General features: G+C 42.0%; 3 protein-coding genes across 10 annotated transcripts in view; 1 reads left to right on the forward strand and 2 right to left on the reverse strand.

Moving 5' to 3' along the window:
- Window positions 1-24,035, forward strand: part of LOC117585606 (CUGBP Elav-like family member 6) — a 100,051-nt gene extending 76,016 nt beyond the window's left edge. For 6 of the 7 annotated variants that reach the window (XM_034275154.1, XM_034275153.1, XM_034275157.1 and 3 more), the window contains 3 exons: window positions 13,491-14,085; window positions 18,482-19,182; window positions 19,247-20,323. In XM_034275154.1, the coding sequence (XP_034131045.1) occupies window positions 13,491-14,085; window positions 18,482-19,182; window positions 19,247-19,739 (1,789 nt within the window). In that variant the 3' untranslated portion in view covers window positions 19,740-20,323. Of the gene's footprint in view, window positions 1-13,490; window positions 14,086-18,481; window positions 19,183-19,246; window positions 20,324-23,184 lie in introns of those variants that run through there. The other variant, XM_034275156.1, reaches the window with a different exon arrangement.
- LOC117585352 (lipoprotein lipase) lies at window positions 57-1,597 on the reverse strand. The gene is made up of 2 exons (XM_034274796.1): window positions 920-1,597; window positions 57-834 (listed from the first exon to the last, which is right to left on the reverse strand). The coding sequence occupies exons 1-2, from the start codon at window positions 1,498-1,500 to the stop codon at window positions 57-59; spliced, it is 1,359 nt and encodes a 452-aa protein (XP_034130687.1). The 5' UTR covers window positions 1,501-1,597.
- Window positions 11,501-26,088, reverse strand: part of LOC117585612 — an 18,570-nt gene continuing 3,982 nt past the window's right edge. Inside the window, exons 4-6 of one of the 2 annotated variants that reach the window (XM_034275168.1) lie at window positions 12,132-12,290; window positions 11,978-12,056; window positions 11,501-11,656 (exon numbers count right to left, since the gene is read on the reverse strand). In XM_034275168.1, coding sequence (XP_034131059.1) covers window positions 11,631-11,656; window positions 11,978-12,056; window positions 12,132-12,290 — 264 coding nt within the window. In that variant the 3' untranslated portion in view covers window positions 11,501-11,630. Of the gene's footprint in view, window positions 11,859-11,977; window positions 12,057-12,131; window positions 12,291-26,088 lie in introns of both variants that reach the window. The other variant, XM_034275167.1, reaches the window with a different exon arrangement.

Here is a 26,088-nt window from a genome sequence, read left to right on the forward strand (position 1 = left end):
TTTTCCCCCCCCCCCCCCTATTCACTGTTATGTTCCGTTCCGTTTTGTGCCTCTATTTATTTTGTGCCTGACATGCCATAGGGTGACCTGTCATTTGTCGCGAAGTAATAGACACCCTGTCGTGTGGCCAGCAGCTGGTCCATTGAGGCATTAGCCAAATCGCCGCCCATGCTCACTCGCTGGTCTGGTTCTGTTTGGGTCGTCTCCCTGGGGCGGCATCGTTGGAAGCGGGTCAACTGCTGCCATTCGCTGACCGCACAGCCGCGCGATGCAAATGCCCGGCCTGGCCGCAGACTCTCGGCAAAGAGGATGAACGCCCGCCAGTGGCTGCACTCGCGCCAGAAGCAGCCCGGCTGCTGGCTGCCCCAATTGGCATAGAAATCGACGTGCCCCAGCGGCCGATCGAAGCCGTAGCTGCCGACACTCGTGTGCAGAACCTCCACATAATCGGCATCGTCTCGCGCCAGGCGCTCCTTTTCCTGGGCATAACGAAAGAAGGGCAGGGCCGGATCCAGAGCGCGTATCATCCGCAGGCGCCCCGTTTGCAGGTGCTTCCCCGCCAGTCCCGCCACATGGGCGCCCATGCTGAAGCCCACCAGCTGCAGGTCCTCGAAACGCAGACCCGCCTCCAGATGCAGAAAGTCCACGAACTTGGCCAGCACCTGACCCACGGGCCTCACCCGATAGCTGGCCGTTATGTAGTCCGCTATGGCGCCACGGCCCCAGTCCACGGTGAAAATGTTGTAGCGGCCCTGGTCCAGTGACAGGTACGGCGGCAGCAAGGCGCTGTACATATTCGCATTTGCATTGCCCAGCCAGCCATGGATGAGGATGCTAAGAGACAGAGAAATGAGAGAGAGATTACACTGGGGGGCAAGTCCATTTGGTGGGTGCCTCACACCCACTCACACCCACTCACCGTGTCGGATTGAAGGGATTGAAGCGCGACTGTCGCAGTGAGGCAGCATCATAGAGATGGACAGTCTCCGTGGTCACAGTCCCACGTCCATCCATTGGCATTGGCACATTCAGTCCAAAGGCGGCACTCAAAGTGCTGCCCACTGTCTGCTGGAAGAGCCTTCGATTGGGCTGGGCACCGGCATCCTGATTGCCGGTTATGGTATGCAACTGGAAATACGTGTGCCGTTCGGCATCGTACAACAGTTTGTAGTTGTAGTCCGACTGCAATCGAAGTAATTGTTCTTCTGTGCCGCTGCCAGCCCTGATGGCCGAGTTATGACCGTCCAATATTGGCAACAAGCTCGAGCTGCTGTCAGAGCTGGAACTGAAACTGAAACTGGGACGGGGTCTCATTAGGTTAGACAATGACAGCAGCAATGGCAGCCCATGGTTGGCCATTTGTGTGTCGAAGTGGTTGCTCGTCTGCCCCGTTTCCATTTTAGTCATCATCATCATCATTCTCATGGCACTTTCCACTTCATTTGTCACTTTTACTTGCACTGCGGGTAGCAGCAGCCTCTGCCTCTGCTCCACATCCATCTGCTGCAATTGATTGTTGTCTGCATTGTCCTTCTCCAGTCCATGCGCTTTGTAATCAGAATCTTTTACGTGTAATTTTGCTGCAGCCAGCCACAAGCAAACTGTGAGACGACACACAACACGAAAGTGCATTAGACACACAAGCAACTAGAACACAGAGATCATCCTCAAAATGGGAATGGATTCACAATGGGATGATGGCATAGAGCAGTAGTCACCTGCCTGACAAATCAGCAGCAGCAACCTCATCGTTACGTGTCCTCCTCCTAAATACCGAGCGAACCTCAACCGGCAACGACTGACTGTAAACTGGCTGGGCTGTCTGTCCCCCCGATTATTACTTTTTCACATATTTGGGACCCATTTTGTGGACTGCATTTCACTCTCTCTCTCTCTCTGTCTGTCCTCAACTGATTAATATGCAGAACTTCACACTCTGTGCCATGTTCCAGTCTGGAGCTCCTCTTCATTGATTTCTTCTTAACAAGCGGTAATTGTTGGCGGATGAATGACTGCTCTCTCTCTCTCTCTCTCTCTCTCTCTCCCACCAATTAGCTGCTAATCGGTTGAGTCAACAAATGTTCTGCCCCAGAGCTGGCGCACACAGGGAAACAGCAGAAGGTGGAGAGAGGAGGAGGAAGCAGCTTTTTGGGCATCTGTGCCACTGACCAAGTTTTTTTTGTAGGCAACCCATTTAGCACTCTCCCCCACCACGGTATTCTTTTGGGATAGGTCAATCTGTGTACTGAGACGATAAGATATTCAAACTGTACAGTTTGAGTAGACACTGAGGGGGAAGGGTTTTACTGCAAGTTCTTGCAGGGAAAAGGTTCGACATAAAGTCCGAGAAAATTTGCGTGGAACAAACATGACTATCCACAGTCGAATTCTCATCAAAAATAACTAATTCTACGATGACATTTTCCAGTTGAATTCTCCTTAAATTCTCGTAAAATCTTGCAAAAATTCTCCTGTGTTTCATCAAATCTTAAATGAAATCTCAACCATTGCAGAGGCGTTTTTCTATTACATTCAATATTTCCTGTTCTTCTCCGCTCTCCTGCTCCTGCGGAGGCTGAAGAATAGGGGGAACACAACCACAGCTCGTGCCGCATAAATGTGACCACGCGGCTGAGGTTTATTCCACGCAGTGCAGGCTTGAGAAATTTCATAAAATTACAAATTTACCCTACCGTCACCTGCATTCAGCAGATAGCTGCCAAGTAGCCATTAAATCTGTTTACTATTAATACCAAATCAATCTCTCGTACGTTTTTTTATTACATATTTGCCCATTGGCAATTTACACTTAAGAATTTCTGCCTCTATTGGTGACAACAGCATACTAATCGTGATTTTGCATGTTTCCCTTTTGTTTACTTTTCAGGTAAGTTCACATAATTTGCGACTTCGCATACGAGTCCTGACAAGCGAGAACCGGAAGCGGCGGCAGTCGCCATTTTAACGACATCCGGCGCGTGCATTTCTTGGGCTGTAAGAACTGAAGGACCTCCCCGCGCTATCGCTGATCGCAGAACGTGACGAAAACAACGGGCGAACGAACAAGTGTGTGTAGAATGAAAAATAACCCCACGAAAGCCCCATTTGACACCAAGAAGGTAACCGAAACGTAGTACATTTTGTAGTAGAAACCCCTTGGCAGACTGGCAGACTGGCAGACGGGCAGACTCCTTCCTGCTTATCTGGATGTTTATATATTGAATATGATGTTGCCGGGGCATGCGAGGACATTTCAATTTATGCTGTTAAAACCGCCACACTGCTGCACAGAAGGGGGAACCAGAGATGATGATGATACAGCACAAGTTCAATGTACAATCTCAGATTTCTGCATTTGCATTTTCTGTTTGCAGTTGCTGTTGCTGTGCTGCCCCATTGTTTTGTTGCTGCAAATGCAACACTCAGACAGGATTTGCCCTGCCACTGCAGAGGAGTTGTTAGGGCACAAAAAAAAGGGAAGAAGGAAGAACAATAACGCGGCAATAATCGATTAAAAATAGCGACTGCAAAATGAACTCCAGAGCCAGAGCCAGAGCTAGAGCCGGGATCTCCCACTGCTTTGGCCTAAGCTTTGTTTGCCTTTTGCCTCTATGGCCGCAGGCTCACAAAAATGTCACTCGAGTGACTTTTATTACAAGGATACATGGCGGGGCGGGGGCGTACTTGGGTTGTACTCTGGACTATTTGCCCGCAAAATACTTGAGCCAGTCTTTGGTGTCAGCATTTAGCAGACAAGTGTGTCTCCCGCCCTTATATGCGGGTCCCTTCAAGACCCCGAAAGAAGCATTTTCTCAAGTGGCACTTCAAGGCATTGCATCCTGCGAACATAAGCAGGATGCGTTGTGCAAGAACGCGGATGGAGATGAGGCCTGATGCTGCTGCTGCTGCTGACTCAGCAGCCACATACATAGGAGGACCCTTTTGTGGCGCATTCTGCTCCTTGTCGCTGTTGTCAAATGTAAACAATGACGCAGCCTAAACGAATTTGTTACATCAGTTAAGGCTCATCCAACAAACCAAAAAAAGCTGTTGACTTCATAATTGAAGACTCGTTTCAAAGCGAACAGAAATTTAGCTTGAAAGTTGATCCAAATTTTGTGTCTGAACTGAGGAATTTTTTGTATGGGTACAAAGATTATTTTTGGTGGCAATTCGGAAATGTTTTAGATTATTTTTCCATAATTAATTTCCATGCCAAATGGTTTCAAAATGTACAGCTGTAAGGGGAGAATAAAAGCTTTGTCCGCTGTTGAGCTGCTGTTAAGGATTTTAACATTTATCCTGCATGGAGTCACAACGAAGCTTTTCGCTCTCTTGCGCTCTATAATTGTTACTGGTTGATGACCATATAAGCTTTTTCGCGCCGAAAGCTTTGCGGAAGCTTGAGGAAACAGTTGTGTTTTAAAGCTTAATGTTTGGTAGCTTTTATGTGCTTTTGGGGATAGCTTTTCAGCATCCGTTGTACAGAAATTCCATTTGAATATTTTTGGAGTTTATAAAAAGAATTTCAAACTATTAAATTTCTCGCACAAGTAGGACTCCACTTTTTCCAGCTTTTCCCTCATTAATTTTTTGTAATTAAATCATTTAGACGGAAACTTCCAACGAACTTTCATGGCAGTTTATGCCGCTGCAGTCTCCCTGCGTTATAAAGAGAGAGAGAAAAGCATTTCCGGCCTGCCGGTGTAGTCCTTCTGGGGGGTCCACTTGTCTGCTATGGTCTGCTATGGTCTGCTTGGTCTGACAACCGTTCAAGTGGCATCTTTATGCAAATGTAAGTCTGTGGCTGCTGACTCCAGTGCTAAATGTCCTGGCCATATACTTGTTGAAGGGATGCTAGCGATGTGTTTGTCGGTTTGCATGTCAGTAATTTGATACTGTTTTACAGTGCCTAGCCTTGCCCAGGTTTTGTCACACCTTTTAATTAACAAAATGACACCAAAACGCGGCCACAACTTTCGCACATGTCCACATACGCCGCTGAAGGACCGGACCTGCAGGCGAAGGATGTTGCGCCATGTCTGACATGTTGCTCATTTCAATGCTGTCATTTGTGTGTGTTGTTGTGGGAGGAGGAGGAGGAGCACACGCCAGAGTTTTCATTTCCGAGTGGGTTGACTTGAAAGCATTTGCATGAGTGCTGCAGGTCCTTTCTCACACTGCCCCGAACATGCTTCTCCCTGGCACGTCCTGCCTCATCGTTACTTGCTTCTCCCTGCATATCCTCCTTAATCACCGCTGGCCTCTCCCTGTTCTGTTCTGTTCTGTTCTGTATCCTGTGGTGTGCTGTATGTTTTTTTTTAATGCACTTTCAAGCACTTAATAAGCTCACAAAAGCACCGACAATTTGCATATGGCTGGAGCCGGCGGACAACCACTTACCTTAACCCTTGAGTTTTTCCAAGCATTTACATGCATCCCCCTTAACCTGTTCAGGATGCGTATCCTCCTCCTCCTCCACTCGTTCACATCCTACTCTGCCATTTGCGTCGTGTCTCTGTGTATTTTGTTGTCGTCCTTTGGGTATGTTCATGACTGTGTGTGGCTGAGTGCCTGAGTGTGTGAATGCGAATGCGAATGTGACTGTGACTATGTGCCGCGTTTACCTTTTCATCATATTTGAAGTGCATAAGTGCAAGTGCGTTTAGTTCTCTCCCACTCTACCACTCTACCACTCTCTCTCTCTCTTCGTTCTCTCTTTTCGTGCCGGCAAACTTGCTCGACAATTTTATTTTTAGGTCAACGTAATTTCCGCACTTTTTATCATCATCGTCCGCTGGTGTTTTTATGCCAAGTTAGTGCCAGTCCTTGCAAGTGTTGTTTTTTTGCTGGCAGTTAATCATTAAAAAGGTTTAATTCAAGGCCCGCCACAACAAAGGTTTGGCATTGGCTATAATAGAAACACATGATTTGGGTACTTAAAAGGGGTTTAGTTTTTGTATGCTAAACAGGGACAAATATCAATATGTTTTATTGAGAGAAAATAGCATTTGTAGGGGATTAAATGTGTTATTTATTCAGACTTACAAAGCAGCAATGTTTGTAGCCAAAAGAGACATAATATCTTGATGTGAGATATGCTTAGGAATGTGCTTATATATCCAGACTGAGTATTCATCCATTTTCTAAGGCTTTCCTTACTTTTGTATACTTTTACTGGATCATAGTTTAGATTCGATTATTTAGGTAGAATATGTTTTATTTTGTGTTCTTAAAAACGATTTTTGTTAACATTAAAACTCTATTTTTTTCCAAGTTTACATTTCTGAAAGCATTGAAGTACAAGATGTAATTTAGAGGATAATTTCATCACCAGTTTCTACCCTTTTATTAAAAGCGTTACATATGTACTTCCCTTAATGGCCACCATTCATTTGATCCTTCAACAAAGGAAAATCTGTCACCCCATTCGGTACTTGCAACTCTTTTGGCAACATTTCTGGTCTCTGCGGCAAGGAGCACTTCACTTGGTGCCTCTGTCGCTGTTGCATATTAAATTGCATCATCCCTTAGTACAGCATCCCCCCACAGACACACATGTGCCGTAAATGGTGATCCCAGTTCGGGTGATGATTTGGGGGCTACCTCAAGCACAGCAAAGCGTTGTCAATTTGGTATGCACAACAAACGCTTAGCCAATTTCGAAGTATTTAGCAAACTCACACAGGGACACATGCAGCTACAGATACAGAGGACACTCACACACACACACACACACACACAGGGAGAGAGGCGAGGCGAAGCGGAGCCGCCGCACACCAACGCCCAAAAATGTTGACAGACAGACGGCAACAGCATGTTGAGGCAGAGGCAGAAGCAACACTAGAGGCCGGCAAAACCAATCTCCATGTTCCACACTCTCTGTCATCTCTCGAATTTCCATAGGCTAAGCCATTATCCTCATCAAAATGCATATAAACTAAACGTGTGGGGGAGCGAGGGAAGAGCAGCAACCCTTACTTAGCCTTGGACAGGGGATTCCCTGCCTGGCTTGGCTGGATCACAATTATCAGCTGCTGCTCGCAATCTGCCAATTCATCGTTCAGTGTCTTTTGGTTGCCTTTGTTGTTGCCCTTAATCTTTGTCATCTTTTCCAATCTCCGTTTTTTTTTCTTTTCCTTTTTCGGGGCTCTCTCCTCGCCGTCCTCACGCCCTTTCGATGCGCCAGAATTATATTTAGGGGTTGACGATGATGTTGAGATGATGTTCCCGGCTGCATCTAGCAGGATTTATCCCCCGGCATTTCAGGCAGGCCTGGCAACAATATTTTTTTGGCAAGCACGTAATGTGCTTGAGCCACCCTGTGCCTCAGCCTCCTCCCTCTGCCCTGAGCTCAGCCAGCCGCCCCCCGACCCTGCCCTTCCCCTCACTGTCCCTTGCTCCTGTACATTTTCTCTCGGTTTGGTACACCCACGAAGGCAGCAAAAATCAGGGAGTGGTCGGAGCGGTGTTCCCTTTTTTGCTTGGCAGCTTTTCTGGCCAAAAAGGATCCGTTTAGCCTAGCCATAAGTATCCTGTTGTTTTTCCTTCATATTTTTATGGAGCTTTTCATGTTTGAATCAAAGGTTTTTCCTTTGATTTTTCATGTGCAAAGTTTCGTGTTTCATTTCAAAATGTTTGATTCCGCCTCTCTCTCTTTCGCTGTACTCTCTTTTTGGTAACAAGCTCGCTCGCTCTCCCGGTGTCTCTCCCTTTCGCTCACTCGCACTGCAGATGCTACAGCATCCTTTATCCCTTTTTGACCAACACTCTCTCAACACTCTCTCTCTCCCACTCTCTCTCTCTCGCTCTCTCTCTCTCGCTCTCTCTCTGTGTGCATAGTTTGAGCTTTGAATTAAAAATGGAAAATTGATTTTTCCGGTTGCTCATATACACACACATGTACACAGATACATACAGCGCTGCCTGTGCGTGCGTGTGTGTGTGTGTGGGTTGAAGGATTTCATCAAGCCGGACTGAAAGAAAGTCGCTTTCGTGTGGGTGTGTGGGGGGTTTTCCGTACGTTTTTCCGCATCTCGTTGCCAATGGCGCTCAACAATGTTAATGCCCCGACCCAGCAGTAAGCTATAATTAAGTTACAATACTGCTGTGACAGGACAATATCAATGGCAAGCGCCCAATCTCTCTCTCTCTCTCTCTCTCTCGCTTTGTGTCTCTCTCCGCCGATCCATGTCGGACATATAATAACTCTCTTTGATGGATATCATCTCTCTATGCATTCTACGCATAGTTTTCATAGATCTTTGACACTTTTTTCACTTGCTAAAGGACACTTTTTGTTGGTTTTTCGTTTTGGTTTGTGTGCGAGTTGGGTTTTGGGTTCTTGGGGGGGTAAAATCGTTTATAGCTATGGAAGAGGGCTATCCAAAATGTTAGATTTCTTCGTTCCGTGATCCGTCATGGTGCCGGGAGAAATTGCACGTACGAAAACCAAAAGTTGACTGAAAGGCAACCCCGGGAAGCGGTCACCATCGTCTCGGTAGGTCCCTCGCTCGGTCGCTCGGTCGCTCGCTCGGTCGTCGTCGCTTTCGTCATCTTCTTTCGAGGGTTGTGCGCGCGCATATTTATTCCCAATTGCAAAACATATCTCCCCCAATTCTTAGGGATGGTTTTCCATGCACTATATCGCTCTCTGTTGCACTCACTGGCCCTCGCGGCTGTGTGTCCCGCTTCTGTGGAAATTTTGTAGAGCAGATTTTTGCGCTGTGTATAAGTCGCAGCTTCGAGGGTGGTTTCCAGTCAGCAGCGTTTCGGTTTCGTTGCGTTTTCGTGCCTTTCCAGTGCTCAAAAAGCCACCCCCTCGCCAGTCACCCCCTACCCTTAAGTGCTGTATATATGATGTATAGACTTTTCCAAGCGACGCGGACAGCAGAGCTCTCTCTCTCTCTCTCTCTCTCTCTCTCTCCGAGCTGAATTTATGCGGCGTTTCTGTGTCCTGTGTCGCCTGTCGTCGTGCAGTGTGCCGTGTGCCGTGTGCCAGCCAGTGCAGCACCCACCCCTCTTTGGAGCCATAAAAAATCAAATGTAAAAACAATAAAGTTACTCCATATGCTTTTAGCCAGCCTCCGGCATCGGTTGGCCGTGCAAGGGTTGTGCGCCAGCTCATTTTCATTTTGTATGGCATTTTCCTCAATGAAAATGTCGAGAGCAAAAACAAGATGAACTTTTTCTCCCACTCTGCAAGCTCTCTCCCACTCTCTTTGCTCGCTCTTTGAATTGCAGTTTTGTATCTACATAAATTTGATGCAGCTGAAAGCGGTGCACAGGGCAAAGGGCAAACGACAGGTGGAGAGAGGAAGGAGAGAGGGAGACGAAGAGCGCAAAGCCATGCAATTTGTTGCTGGCATTTTTCGAGTGTTTTTCCGTTGTTTGTGGGTAGAGGAGGAGGCGGAGGCGGATCCGGCTTAGTGGACACTGCAAATTGTATTGCAATTTGTTGTGTGGCCTGGGGGATTGGATGGGTAACCAGATTGCAGATTGTCATTGAGGCGGATGTGCGGATTAGAAAGTATTTTGTCGTAGACAAGCCGTGTAAAAGAGTCGTAAAGCAGCCAGCAGTCGTCGTCGGAGTCGTTCAGGCGAAAGGAATGGGACAGGAGCGACCGAAAGGAAGGAAGGAAGCGCATCCAGGGAATGCGATTGGTGATGTCAAATGTTGAATAAATTATGATGATTGCTTGGGCTTGTGCTGCAGCAGAAGCTGCTTCACTTCTCTTTCTCTCCGTCTTCGATTTTATTTGTGCAAACATTTTCGAAGGAGCACTTTGAAAGTGGATTAGGTGTCATTTCCATTGATATGCTGCTTAGGGAACTGTTTTGCTTTCAATGAGTTTAATTTATGGCCATTAAGCAGGGTCTGCAGGTATTCCCAATAGCCCTTTTGGTGTGTCTATCCTTAGCTCAGGGGAATAATTTGTGCAAAACTATTTAAATATTTCACTTTACTTCGGTTCGGACGCCTTGTACTATTTTATAAACATTCTACACCCCTGGAAGCTCGCCACAAATTTCGGATTTTTTATTCGTCTTCAGTCTAACTTTTCTTGCTTATTTTCCCTTTCTAAGGAACACGATCAGCTGCTCCACCCTACAGTTACTATTATTTTATTTATTTCTCTCTCTCTGTGTGTGCCAAACATATTTCCCTGTTCCACTTATCATTTCATTATCAAACTGTAATGCTGCCCATACTCAATCAATTCCAAATATTTGGCTAAATCATCATGCATCTGTCGCTGGTTAGATTTTTGCCACAAACTCAATAACTAGAACCCCACGGGCACTTTTACTTCTGTTTGCCACTTCCTTCGAAATGGTTGCCTTAGGGCGGGGTGGCTTCTGTTCTCTTTCCGAAATATCCAGTAATATTTTTCGCGTTACCTTGTTTGAGGACTAAGTGCGCCATTAGCTCGATGGGTAGGGAAGGGACTGGGGCCATAAAAAGATGGATGATGACTCGTGCTGTCGTGGCCTCTGCTGTTTATTTGACGCAATTAAAATACGGCGGGGGAGCGCCGTGGACTGAAGGAGCGTATAATAGAGGTAGATAGAGGGGGGACGGCGCTCTAAGTTCTGCTAATCGAATTACATAGACATATTACATATGTACATATGTAAGTACATATATGTATGTATGTATGTATGTACATGTTTGCCGACTGCTGATGTCATCCAGGGAACATCATCATTTCCGCAGGTCGTCTCCCCCTACCCAAGGACACTGCTGCAACCCCCCCCCAATCTCACAGGGACACGCCAGTTTTGAAAGGCTTCTTTAATATTCCATTTTTCTGGGTCAGTAGCCATAAAATTGACAGACGTCTTCTGCCATTGAAAAAGAGAACAGGGAAAAACGTATATGTACGCTGCTGGCGACTGGAAACTCCTCTCTGCCTAACACCGACACTGCCAGCAGGAGTTCAACAACCGAAACTTTCACACACTCACACACCCATGGCAGTCCACGTCCACCCCTTCCAACCCCATCTGTGGGCAAGCGCCTGCTTGCTGCTTGGCTTTCAACATCTTCATTGAATTATTTTGCAATCTATTTTAATAAGTTTCATATCCTTTGGCATTGTTTCCCCTCGGCCAAAAATCAATAACGCACGGCGTCCTGCGTCGGCGTCGACGTTGGCGTCGAGTTTGTTTTTGATTGCAGACGCACACACCGCCACCTGGTGGCAGGGTGAACAAGCTTCAGGTTCGCCATGTAGATACGAAGTCATGTTACTTTCAATGTAAATATGACTAGTTCCAACTATGACATCATGGAGCGCCACTACTTCTTACGCTGAAATGAAAAATATTTCTCACACTTTTGTGATTCCCCCCCTGAATCCATCTCCTTCAAACCTTGCTTCTTCCTGTTGTTGGTTTTTACTTTTGCGGCTTCCTTCCTGGCCACTTGAGTTACAATGAAAATAAAAACAGGTTTATTTTTCATGTGTAGAATGTCCTGTGGGACAGACCTGAAGTTTTATTTTAAAATGTATTGCGCTTTCCCGTGGCTTCCCCAGCTGAATTCTAACTCAATGCTTCGTTTAAGATGATTATCAGTAAGATCTCCACGCGGAACTCAACGCCTCCGAATACGAAACTATTTTCAGCTACTTCTTCGTTTTTTTGTCATCTTCTGTGGGGTTGGGTATGATGGATTAGTGCGAGAATTCTTATCAGCGCTGCCTTGCAACCATCTATAACCCCTTTTTAAATAACTCCCGCATATACGGCACCGGCAGCGGCCGCGCCGAGGGCAACACTGGTAAGAGCGACATGGGTTGCGATCTTCTTGCCACTAATGCCCCCGCCACTACCTTTGCCTGCCTTCGCGTCATCTGGAAAAGCAAAAAGGAAATAACATTTTCTCATGAAGACTCTCAGGCACCGTGGCGAAATGGAAGAGAGAGTTGCAAGGAAGCGCTGAAAATTCATTCATTCGTGGATTGGATCTTACCCGAAGGACCATTCGTATTGCCCTGCAGGGCCTCAATCAGTCCAGGTGGAGTCTCATATTTCTGATTGTATGTCAAGAACTGTTGGCAGAGAGCAATGGGTATTAGAGTCTGGACTCTAGAGGAATTACGATGGTGGGGGCTCCACCCACTCACCTTGCGGTTGGGCGCGGCATAGCCCTTACGGGTCTCCACAAACATGCAGTTGCCCGAGTTCTTGGTCCACCACACATCATCCCGGGTGACGGCAAGGCGAATCCAGGTCAGTACTTCCAGGGTAAATCCAACCAATGTGATGGCAACAACTGGAACTGCCTGTGGGATTAAATGAAATCTTAAGAATGGATAGCTTCAGGTGGTCGAAGGTGTGATAAGTACAAATTATTTTGTGTATAAATGCACGCCATTCTCCTATCGTAAATCATATCTATATTATTTGAAATATAATTCAACTGTAGGACTACAGTTAATTTTGAAAATGAGTAGTATAAGGTTTGTTATATTTTTGAGGGTCATGCGGTATATTTTATTTCGATAAATGCGCGGGTACCAGCAACATGCTGCGAAAGTGAGCGGCACTGTTTCCAAACATTTGGCACGAAATAAGCAACATTTAGTACCCTTGGAGGAATGGATAAGCTAGAGTTGAGGAAATTTGGAAAGTCTCTGGGACCAATCAATGCAAAAACAAATCACACAATGTTGTGAGCCATCCAACGAAATGTTGCAGATTATAGATACCGATAAACAGAAGATCAAAGTCGGGGAAAGTGATTTTATATTCACAGTATGTTTTGAAAATGAAAGGACATATTTTGGTATATTTTTAAGGGTCATGCGGTATATTTGATTTCGATAAATGCGCGGTCCCTCTGCCGACAATTTTCAAACGATCAACAACCGCGGCAAAGACAACAACCAACAACAAAAAACAGCAAAAATAGTGTCGAAAAAATTAGTTGCCCCCAACATTACTAACAAACAAATATTTATATATATCGCTATAACAAAAAATATATTGAACAACCCTACGGCGCAGTCGCAACCGCAGGACCACAGTGAAAAAGGGGAAGCGAAAGAAAGAAGCAAAAGCAAACGCAAATAAATTTTCAAGTGTCGTGCCGAGAGAACATTTCGCTACCGTTGTTTTAGTTGCAACTATTAACATTATATTCGCATTAATTCGTGTTCTTGTTGAAGTCGAATACATAAACCCGAAAAAACAAAACTCCCAGCAGGCATTGCCATTGGCAACAGACAGAAGCATAGACGAAAGAAAACGTAGTCAAGTTAGTGCTAGAAACCCCACAAACAACTGGAGGGCTAGGATCCTTTCGGTCGCGAAAAAAAAGATAAAACGTTCACCCCAACGGCCTTCAAGATTCAGCTGAAGCAGGAAATGCACGCGCTGCAGGAAGGCGCCACGATGCTCCACCATGCGGCTCCGCCGCCTCCGGCTGCGGTCCAGCCACGCGAGGATCTACTCACCGCCGATACCTTCTTTTTTGCCCGCAGTAATCCTATGGATAACGCTGCCGCAGCGGCAGCAGCAGCTGCCGCCGGTCTCATTGATCCACACCATCACCATCCTGATCTGCACAACGCCCTGGTCGCCTCCATAGCCAACAACAGTGTGGCGGCCATTAACGGCACCCTGACCACGGCCGCTGTGCTCAAGAGCGCCGCCGCCGCTCAGCAACAGCAGCAGCAATCACAGGTGCAGCAGCAGACACAGGGTTCCATAGTGGTGCCTGGCCAGGATCAGGCCCAGGTCGCAGCACAGAACGCCGCCAACGGTGGCGGAAATCCACAGCAGCAGCATCAGGTCGCTGCCCAGCAGGCTGCCCTGGCGCTGCTCAAGGAGAATGTGAACGCATCGTCGGCCGGACAGAACGGTAGTGGCGGAGGGGGGGCCAATCTGAGCAACAAGAGCGGCTCCTCGGGTCGCTCCACTCCCAGTTTGACTGGCGGCAGTGGCTCAGATCCGGCTCCAGGCAAACTGTTCGTGGGCGGCCTCAGCTGGCAGACCTCATCCGACAAGCTGAAGGAATACTTCAATATGTTTGGCACCGTCACCGATGTGCTCATCATGAAGGATCCCGTCACCCAGGTAAGCAGAATGTAGTCTATGCTGGTATTTTCTATTATATTTCGTTGTATTACTATTCTGTATGTATGTATCCTATCCTATCCTCCTATTTGTCCTCACATTCTACGTCTATTTTTCTACCTTTTTCATAATCTCGTCTCCTTCGGTCGCATTGTTCGTCGTCGCAGCCTGTTTATTTGCGTTTTACGTCGTTTGCACAGATTTTCTGATTTACAGCTACAGTTTTTGGTCGTCTGCTTTTGTCGCTTTCTATCTCCCTCTCTCTTTCTCACGTGGTACCTTTTGCACAGCTGCAAAACTGCAAACTTTTGTCTGTCTGTTCTTCTCTCTCCCTCTCTCACGCACAATCGCTGTGTCTCCTCTGCTGCTGCAGCCCCAGAATCAGAGGTTTAGAATTACAGTTTTTTTTCGGCTACGTGCCAAAAACAAAAGACAACGATAAGAAAGGAAGAGAGAGAGAGAGGAGCGAAAGTCTGGTTTTATATGCATATCGTGTAAGATGAGAAGATTATACGGGAAGCTGTAACCTAGCACTATTATTGAATATTAATATTTTGCTTTGTCTTGCGGCAATCAGCTGTTACCATCCAGTGTGGCTGAAGTGTGGATAAGTATGGAAATGAAAAGGAATTCGGATTTACTACTCGAGAAGTCTGCAATTTGAGCGAAATAAATCAACTAAAATGCATTTGTAGACATTTGACAGGCAGTTCACATTCAAATTCAATGAAATTGAACAACAAAAGCGTTAGCTGAATGTTTCTTTACCTGAACATTCCTTACATAATTTATTGTACCTTTGAAACGTTTAAAAATGTGACTGATATTTTATGTAGGTACATATTTACATGCATACGGAAATGGGTTTTCAGAATGCATTAATGCATTAAGCAATTTGTCCGCTTGATAAGCGGACAATATCCACACATCCTGTACCTATAGTATGTACATTCATAGGTACATTCATACATACATAAATTCATTGTGGCTCCCCACCGATGAACTCGCGCCGCTTTCGGGCAATAAAATAGCAGCTGCCGCATTATGCGAGTCCTGTCCGCCTCGCTTGCGCGCAGCTGTTCCTCCGATCCTGGGATCGGTGGCGCGATTCAATTCAGGTTATGGCACAGGACAATGCTATACAAGAAGGTGGGGTCCGTCGTAGGCTTTAGGGTAGTTTCGCTGTTCGCGCCTGCTGCTGCCGCCTGCTGCTGGGCGAGAGAGCCAATTGCGCAATTACGGAACCGGAGGAACTACAACTACTTTCGGGGCAGTTTTTATTTGCAAGAATGACTATCATTGTGCCGCTTGACTAACGGGGTTGCTATCCTTCCGTCCGTCCGTCCGTTCTCACTGTCTCTCATACGTAAACGCAAGTAAACAAGGAATGACACAAACACACACACACACGTACACAGCAGCACACAAAAAAACACCTTTTGTTTCTTTCCCCTCCCCTTTAAAATAAGAAGAACACCAAACAAAAGAACGAAGTGGAAGAAAAAACAACAAAAAAGAAAAGATGAAAACTGGTTTACCAACTGTCTTTGGAGTTTGTGGGATCTAAGGGATCTCTAAGAGTCGGGCAGAGTCGTTTATGAAACGATCACCTGGTTGATTAGGGAAAGGGGATGGCCATAGATTTGCCGACCTAGTCTATAAGCATTTAAGATCTCTCAATTATATAGCTAGCCCCATGTAGTAAATCACCCATGCTACTAAACAAAACATAATTATAATCCACACACACACACACACCTAAAACAAAACCAAAGAAATACCAACAATTACCAAAAATGAACACCCAAAAGTGCGGAAGGACACCGTTGGAATTGGAAACCATCTGGAGAAGAGGAGTCGCAATCAACCAACCAGGATAATGATGATAATGATGATGATCCAATGCCGAGAGCCTGGCACTTAGGTACATTTCATACAAAACCAAAAAACCCTAAACAAAATGAATCGCCAAGTATCCTAACTACTGTATAAATGAGAACGTTTAGCGTACTTGAATTACTGAAAACTGCTGGCGCATCGTAACTCTCGTATTTCGTATAATTCTGAGCAAATCAAAATAATAATAACTGCATAACTGTACTCGTATCTCTAATTGAATGTACTCGATCTCTCGTACTCGTACCTCGTACTCCTCTAATCTGTACTCTGTATTATGTACTTGGTTTACTTTAGTGTTTCTCACCCAGAATAAAAACACCTCCACGCATTGATAGCAATCAAATATCTTGAAAGAAAATACAAAAAAAGAAAAACAAATAACGAGTAAATTTTGCCATTCACCACACCACAGTTATAAAAATTCCTAGAAATCAATTCAAAGTTTAGTTGAAAGGGGTTTACCCCAATAATACTATACCCACACCCCTCTCGATATCCTGACATAACAGCAAAATGGGAACCGAGAAGCGAACCAATATGAATCGAAGATTGTCCTGGCAACTGTTGAACTATTGATTGTGTAACATAAATAAGAACCATAGCCTTAGATGAATACCATAAAAAATAATACATATGTATATTGTAATACCTCCGCCGTAATCGTTAGTTCTTATTATATATAAATGTATAACTTTTTAACTTAATGCGAAATTGTTTCTGTGTTTAGTTTTTGCTTTATAATTTTTGGTTTGGCATATAAAATCCATATCCATAAGCATACCATGTATATTTTTATTTAGTTGTGTAGTTCCGACTGTTTCTATGGTTTTTTTAATGTTAATGGCTTTTAAGTTAAATGGGCTCCGTTTCCACCTTATACCCCCATTGATTGGCCGAAAGGAAATATAAAATTATGCTTAGAATCTATCCCATAGTGCAAAAATAAAATTGAGTTCGAATCGAGAATTCTAGGATATAATCTGTAGATAGTTGTTTAATCCCCACCCGTCCGACCCATCCCGATAATCCAAGAATTAAGGGTATTTCCATGGAAAATTATGAATTAATTTAACGGTTTAAATTACTACTTACTATCCTACTATATTCGTTAGGTAGGTAGTCCCATAGTTTTCATCTCTCTCTCTCTTTCTTTATCTCTCTCTCTTTCCCTCTCTGGATTAATGTACTTAATAAATTGTATCTCAACTGCCCTAGGCTTAAGCGATTATTGTATACTCCCATTATATTGTAATATATGTAATGACTGAGAATTATTAATTAGTTTAAGCAGCAAAGATCATACATTCCAAAATCTCATTATCTGTAAAAAAAACTAAGTACAATTTAAGTAAAACTAACAGATGAAAAAACCAAATACATAAAGTGTATGGTAAAAAACCAAAAAATTATACGAAAACCGTACCATTATATTAGAAAACTTACTCGAATATAGCATTCCTAATCGTTTCTACTTAACGTATTTCTTAAACATAGTGCGATTTAAATCTATAAAAAAACGAGTGTATCCTTTTGTTTATCGGAACATTAGTGGAGTGTATTAACCTCTTTTTCATCTTTTGATGAATATTTAATACGAGTTTTATAGCTCTAAAGCGCACTGCTCCGTACTTATCAATATATATATATGTATTATTATCCACATCAACCATACATATGTAATTGACACATACAATATATACAAACACATAAGCCTACTTTTATATACCTTAATTAACACTTGAGTTGAGTTTCGTATACAGAGATGAAAAAGCGGTGAAGAAATCTTTTTGGTATAGAGTTTCGTGTATATAGAATATCTACTACTGTCACTCCCACATTTACAATTCCTGGGCTTTTAGCGGGGCCAAAAACCATATCGTAATACTATTTCAATGATATACGTATGTTCCAGCTTAGCAAACGATCGATCTCTACATATAAATATATTTTGTTAACAGAGCAAAAGTATCTTTAGAGCGAACTATTATAGTTTTTAGTTGAAATATATATTTTGCGTTGTTCTTTTGGAATTAAATTGAGTTGACACTTGTTTTTACGTTATTTTACTCGAGCAAAAACAAAAACTAAAAGCATATTTGATGCGAAAAGCAAGCGTATAAAATGGCCATGCCCAATTCAGTCGATTAAGCCCATATACATGCATACTATATATTGTATCTGTGTGTTTACATATACATTTATATATATACTAAATATACATATACGTTTTTATATACGTTGTGGAAGATCGAGACCTTGATCGATCGATTGATTCATACTTTGTTGGACTTTTGCTAACGTTTCGTAGGAACTTTTACGACTATTAATCCTAGCTATACTATAATAATACATTTTGCAACTTAGTCCTTAGCCGCCTCTAACCACAGCTCTCTCTCTTTTATCCTTGACCCCAAAATTATTCCCCGTGTGTGCTAACCTCTTTTCGTGTTCTCTTGTCTTTCTCCCTCCTACAAAAACGACAACTTACAACTTACAGCGCAGTCGCGGCTTTGGCTTCATCACATTCCAAGATCCCTGCACCGTGGAGAAGGTGCTCAAAGTGCCCATTCACACGCTCGATGGCAAGAAGATTGATCCTAAGCATGCCACTCCTAAGAATCGACCCCGTCAGGCCAACAAGACCAAGAAGATCTTTGTGGGCGGCGTCTCGCAGGACACCTCGGCCGAGGAGGTTAAGGCCTACTTTGCACAGTTCGGACCCGTCGAAGAGACGGTCATGCTAATGGATCAGCAGACGAAGCGCCATCGCGGCTTCGGCTTTGTGACCTTCGAGAACGAGGATGTGGTGGATCGCGTCTGCGAAATCCACTTCCACACAATCAAGAACAAGAAGGTCGAGTGCAAGAAGGCACAGCCGAAGGAGTCTGTCACACCGGCCGCTCAGCTGCTACAGAAGCGCATCATGCTCGGTAGCCTGGGCGTACAACTGCCCACGGCCCCCGGCCAGCTGATCGGAACACGTGGAGGTGGACTAGCCATGAATCCCCTGGCCATGCTGCAGAATCAGCAACAGCTGCTGCAGTCTCCGGCCTCCGCTGCCCAGCAGGCCGCCCTCATATCCCAGAATCCGTTTCAAGTACAAAACGCAGCTGCCGCCGCCGCCTCGATGGCCGCCAATCCCGCGAACTTTGGCAAACTGCTAGCCACATATCCACAGACTGCGCTGCAACATGTCAGGTGAGTGTTCCTCAAGAATTGACCCTGAGCTGGAATGAAGCTAATGAAATCTCTCCTTGAATAGGTATGCACCCTACTCGATCCCCGCCAGCGCCGCTACTGCCAATGCCGCCTTGATGCAGGCCCATCAAGCGCAGAGCGCCGCCGTCGCTGCCCACCATCAGCAGCAGCAGCAACAGCACCAGAACCAGCAACATCAGAACGCCCACGCCATGGCCGCAGCGGCCCAACATCAACACCAGCAGCACCAACAGAACCACCACACTGCCGTTGCCGCCTCAAATTCCGCCTCGCAGGCTCACTCCGCCGCAGCGGCCGCTGCCCTGGCGGCCAATGCCGCGAACGGAGGTGCCGCTGCTGGTGCCCACAGCCTGGCAGCTGCCCAGCAGGCGGCACTAGTGGCCGCTGGTGGAAATCAACTGAATGCATCTGCAGCTGCCTTGGCAGCGGCCGCCAATCCGGCTGCCTACTCCAACTACGCCCTTGCCAATGTGGATATGTCCAGCTTCCAGGGCGTCGATTGGAGTGCCATGTACGGCATGGGCATGTATGTCTAAGCTTAGGAAGAGGGTTATGTTTTTTGGTAATTTCAATGAAACCCCCTAGTAGTAGCTCCCATTAAAACATACATACATACATACATCCACCCATAACACACTCACACTCATCGAGAGACACTCATCTGAAGTTGGTTTTCCTTTGAGTTCCGCTTAGATCGTAGAAAGATCGGATCTCCTCCCCCCACGCAGCAAAGGGGGCGGGGCATATTAAGTATTATATTTAAGGCGCTCGAGAAGGCGCTCAATAAATATTATAACTAATATAAATATATATATATACATAAACAACTCATAAGCAATATAAGCAAACAGCAAGTAAAACAAAAAACAAAAAAATTTAAAAAAGATAGGAGAGAAAAAAGCAAAGCGAAATCAAGGAAAAACAAAATTCAAACCAAAAAGCAAAAATTACGCAGAAAGGAAAAGAAACAAAAAAAAAACACATTAAAAACCACCGATTGTGATTGCGTTTAAATGTAGCCGTTACTATATATAATTTTTTAGTGCATAAAATACAAAAAACAAAATCATTAAACATTAAAAACTAAATAAGAACATAACATTAAACATAAAAAACAAAATTCAAAGCTTAAATTTAAACATAAAACAAATGCATATTTATAAATGAAAGCAAAAGCAAGGCATGATGAATATTATAACAAAGCAAAAGAAAAACTAACCATAACGAAACTAAAGGCGCTCCCTAATTGATTATGTATTTTATTTTGGAGGCCTAAAACTCAACGAAATAATGAAAGAAGAAACTCCTGCGAATGCAGTATTAATTACATTTTGCTCAAGACAAAAGAGTTATAAATTAATTAATATACATAAACACATAACTAACTAAAGCAAAACATACTCACACACACACTAAGCATAAACTATTATTTTTAGAGGTTTAGTTTAGTTATTGAATTCGAATTTAATTCATCCCCCAGAGAAAACTCACACTCAAACATCACCATAAACACACCACATAAAAACACACACTGCATCTACTGTCCCCCCTATCCTATCCTACCTATCTTAACTCTGTTCTGTGTACTTAATCATCAATACCTATTAATAATAATAATACTACAACAAACAACGAACAAATCTCTGATGATTTGCGTACTGCGTGTGTGAATCTCTCTCCCACTTTATTTGATTTGATTTAGTTCATAGATCTAGTTTAGTCTCGAATTAAACTCGAAGTCCCCGAGCATTTGTAGAAGTTCTATTATCGTAATCATTTTTTGGCATTTGAATACAATGATTTTTGGATGAGTTTGATGTAGTCTGTATTTTGGAAGACGGAAGTGCTCTCGAAACAGCAACAACAAATACCTAGGGCAACCACTACTAATATATCTCTTTGTATTTTCCATATTTTCGACTTCTAATCTATCAATCTAACTCCCCCATCCCACTCATAGACCAGGTAAAATCTCTAATTTTGTTGTAGTTTATTGTTCTATCAATGGCACAATATTAGTTTTAAAAAAATATTATTTTGTAATTATCTTTACCTGTAGCATTTGCATTTGAGTTTTGCATTCAACCAATACTTCATCCATAGACAAACAAATAACCAAACAAAACAAGAAAGAAGCAAGAAAGAAAAATATAAATGAAAAAGGAATCCATCCGGAGATATTGAAGCTCCTGGCTAGCTATGTATTTGTCATTTATATATATATATATTTAATTCGCTTGCATGAAGTTTAATTTAGTTTTTAGTTATCATTTTGGAAAGTAATATTTGCGTATGTAAATACCTAGTTTATATACTACATTACACCTACACACACACACAAAACACACACACATTATATTGAGATACATTTGAAGTAATTTTGTGTTTAATAAAAAAACAAAGAAACAGAAAAAAACCGAAAGCGAAATTTTGCCAACGATTTCGAGCAAACCATTTGTGTTTTCTTATGATTTGATTTTGGTTCGATTGTATATATTTGTTTATCCACATACAATTTATATGTATCGTTAGCTATTATTTTTATTATTTGACCCTCTGTTGTATCTGTTGTACTTTGCTGTGCTCTGCTCTCTCTCTCTATGTCTCTCCCTCTGTCTATCTCTGCTCCGCTCCTTCACCCATGTGTAGAAACAATCCAGTACAAAAACAAACAAAAAATCAAACAATATTGTGGATCGTTTATATGTATTTACATCCCTGTTCTTGTAGTTTAATGCCTGGAGGAGGGGTGAGTATTGTTGTATGTATTATCATTTCGTATACCAAAGATATTGAATATTAACCGAAACTCTAAACTCATTTCACCCATTTGCTGGAAGGATTAGAGACTCGTATCCCAATCCCACCCATCGACCCATATCCACAGGCAGCTACTTATTTATTAATTTATTTATTGTTTAACGCTTAAGACTCTTAACGCATTCCACACGTGCTATGGTGCCATTATTTACTTAACAATAATATTTATTATGATCATGTTTTTTGTACACACCTCCTGCTGTCAGATCTCGATCTCAGAACTAACATTGCTTTTAGCCTAAGATTGCGATTGTGTCCTGCCAATCGAACGAAATTATGCAAAACAATTTATCTCTTTTTTACAAAACGAACACACACAACCAAACACACACACACACATTGATTAAATATGTATGTTCTATTGACATATATTTTATATGAAAACAGAACCAAAAACCAAATAAATTTATATTTATATTTGATTAATGCATTTTCGATTTATTTATATTATCTGATAAACGCAAGAAGTCAAAAAATGCTCTCATAGTTGTAATAAATATTTGAAGAATTACAATACTCTCGTATAGTACTTAGTATCATTTGTACCTTTCGTATTTCGTATTTGCTTCAACCATTCATTCAGCATTTAGCAGTGGCGGCCGGCCAGAGAGTGTGTCTGTCGCCCAATTCTTAGCTCTTTGTGCTCGTAACAGTTGCCACAATCTCAGTTCGATATAAGCAACAACAAAATATACAACATCCTACATCTTACTACTACTATAATCCAATGAAATGTTTTTTTTTCTGTTCCATACTCGTACCGAAAATTTACCCAAAGTAGTAGCTTGCTCATTTTGATAATGTATAGTAACAGATCGAACATATGTACTTATTATAGCCGCTCTCTCTCTCTCTCTCTCTCTCTACATATATATCTCTTTGAATATATACATATACATATTCTATATATATTTTTTTGATAACCCAAACAAAACTCAAATAGAATCGGTAACTTTTCTTGCTATGTTTTAGTGTCTCGTGTAGCGTCGCCAAGAGTTTCCTATATATTCAATGCAAAAACCAAAACCAAAAACCAACAAGCAATATAAAGTTGATTTTTCATTCATTACTCATCGGGCCAAGAACAACAACCACTTGATGTAATATAGACCAACATTACACACCTCGAATTAGAGTTTAATTTCATTTAGTTTCCCTTACAAACAGACACACACACACATACAACATAGTTATACATACCAACATAGATATCTGTATACATAAATATGGAGCAAAAGCATGATGAAACATGTTCAGTAGTCAATTGAGTAACTAACATCTTTTATACTATAAACTCTCGTATACAACTACAACAGGAATTTGCAAGAGTATGCATAGTACATCATCATACTATATCATCTCTCTCACAGTTGTGTAGAAAGACCGAAACCCAAGTCCCGCATTTAGCAAGGCATTAGCATTTACATACTCGTGTGTACATACTTACATATGTACATCAAACATACTCGTACTCACACATACATCATATGACAATAAGATCAACTGTGTTTCAGCATTCAAGTGTCAGTATTCGTAAAGTAAACCAAATTACCTAAAAAACTGAGCAAAGTACTTATACTTATACTACATATAAATGCATATATACATACATATGTATATGTACTATGTACTATGTACAAATCGATAAGGAATGATTCCATTCCGTGGATTCGCAGTTTTTAGCAATTTGTATAGTCGGGTTAGATAGTGTTGAAAATGTTCTCTCGATCAAACTCAAGAGAGGCGAAAAGGAAAACTTTATAGATATTTACATGCATATAGTATATACAGATTAAAGATACAGATACATATACATCTATATACCCATACAGGCGATGATATTTAGAAAGACCGTGATATATTCAATTAGTAAAACCAACAAAATAACATATATATATTATATGTACATATATATATCTCGATTGTAGAATTGAGACATCGTCTCTCAAAATGTGTCAAATTGCATACTAAGAGTAGAATTTTTTGGTACTTATACGACGTATACTCCGTACGTACACAAAAAGAAAACATTTCATCAAATAGAAATTGTTGTGAAGGCTACTAAAAACCACGCATATCACTTGGATTGGATATTGGATGGTGTCATCGAACGAAAGAGTTTTCAAATAAAAATGATACTACCCCATTAAAACCGAAACCCAAAAACTCTGTTAAACCGTGTAAGAGGACCTCTTTAAGGATGAACCAACACAGGAAACGAGTTTTCTTTTTGTGGATATGGTTTTTAGATTAATACACAACGAAAGTCGTGTTGATTTCAGTGACCAATGAGGACCAAATTTTTTAGCGGAATTCCAAAAGTCAGGTTATTAGATCCTAAAAAAAAAACAACAAAAACGAAACTGATAACGAAATCGAAATAGTTTAACTAATTAGTATATTTTCAGTTGACAACTTGGCATTTTTTGGCTTCTTGTTTATTGTTTTGGCATTGTTATAGTTTTCTTATGAACCAAGCGCTATAAAAAATGCACCAAGACAACACAACACAACACAACACAACACAACAAACCAACACCAACACCCAACAAAACACAACACACTCTCAACAAGCTAGTCAATTGATGTGCATAGACACAGAACTAACACACTTTAAAAACTGTGACTGCAGGAAAAGTAAAAGTAAGTAAAAAGTGGAATATCAACAATAAACATTTAAGAAAAAGTATAAAAACCAAAACGAACGTACACAATAAATACTAAAAGCAATTATTTGCCCTGGTCTATGTCGGGAAAATATAAAAACAAAACAAAAACATACATATAACACATTCAAAATGCTCTGAAATAAAGTTTAATTTATTGAGAATTAGTTGTTAAGCTTAAACCTATGTCTAAGTGAACGTGTTTAATAATTTCGAAGCAATGCAGACAAGACAAGTGTATTCAAGGGCTTTGAACTATAATGCTATATATATTTATCAATTGCTAAAATTATACATAAATACTTGATATATTCTAATGATTAAGACAGAGGTGAATGGCGGCTATTTATGCTCATTTCAGATGCCTGACGAAATGCTAAAATCAAAGACAAAACAAGAGTCGTCAGTCATTCAGCGAATGAACTAATTTAAGTGTTAAGTGAAAACAAATTCAAATATACCAAAACTAAAAACAAAATATATATACATACTATATATTTAAACGAGAAACATGTTTTGATTACTTGATTATTACTTTTACCAGCTCGTAACATATCAATTATACTGAGCTATATTTTGAAAAAGAAAAGCAAATCGAAACGAACGAATTCAACACCAAGTTCAATTTTTATGCATTCATACAGCAGAGGATTTCCTTGATAAGTCGACAAATGAGAATGAAAATATTAAACTAAATATACAAATGTATGAAAAGATTATAAGCAAACCAGAGGTGAGTAAAACCAACAAACAAAATTCTTTTTAGCAGAAAGTTTATCCAGCGAAGCCTTGCTAAGAACTTTCCTAAAGGGCAAAATAAAAAATAAAAACAAATAAAAACAACTTAGACTCGTCTTCCAGCAACTAATCGAAATGACAAAAGTTCTTAAACCAAGAGTACTAACATGGAGTCAGACCTTGAGACAAATTTCGGGTATACCCAAAACATTTGAGTTGAATTTGAGATTTGGTTTGTCTAGCACCCAGTCTTATTTCATTGGGGAAAAAGGAGAGCTCAGCTTTTGGCGAAACTTCTTAGGCGTAAATCGATCAGTACAATTTTTGCAACGAGGAATTTTAAACGAACGAAACTAAAAACTACTAAAAAAGGGATGTAAAGGTTTTGATTTGGATTTTTATTTAAATTTTCCCCCAATATATGGTTTAGACCGAAGACGGAAAGAAAACATACTTTTCTTAACAAAACTGTTCCGGAATTTGTTTCTCCCCAGAAGTGAGGGAATGAGTTGAGGTACGAGAAAAACCAAACTATGTAAAAGATAAGCAAGTGCATTATATTGAACGATTTGGTAAAAAACATTTAAAAGTTTTAGCCATAAGTTTTCACATATACACATATATATGGGATATATATTTTAGGCCATAAGCAAACACCAGT

The sequence above is a fragment of the Drosophila guanche genome, unplaced genomic scaffold (genome assembly GCF_900245975.1).
Source record: "Drosophila guanche unplaced genomic scaffold, DGUA_6, whole genome shotgun sequence".
In the NCBI taxonomy this organism is placed as follows: domain Eukaryota; kingdom Metazoa; phylum Arthropoda; class Insecta; order Diptera; family Drosophilidae; genus Drosophila; species Drosophila guanche.

What these genes read in the sequence shown, in the direction of transcription:
- LOC117585352 (XM_034274796.1), bottom strand. Translation starts at nt 1,500, where the DNA reads ATGGATGTGGAGCAGAGGCAGAGGCTGCTGCTACCCGCAGTGCAAGTA. An exon ending in AATCCCTTCAATCCGACACG is followed by an intron (nt 835 to 919) that starts GTGAGTGGGTGT and finishes TCTGTCTCTTAG; the next exon opens with CATCCTCATCCATGGCTGGC.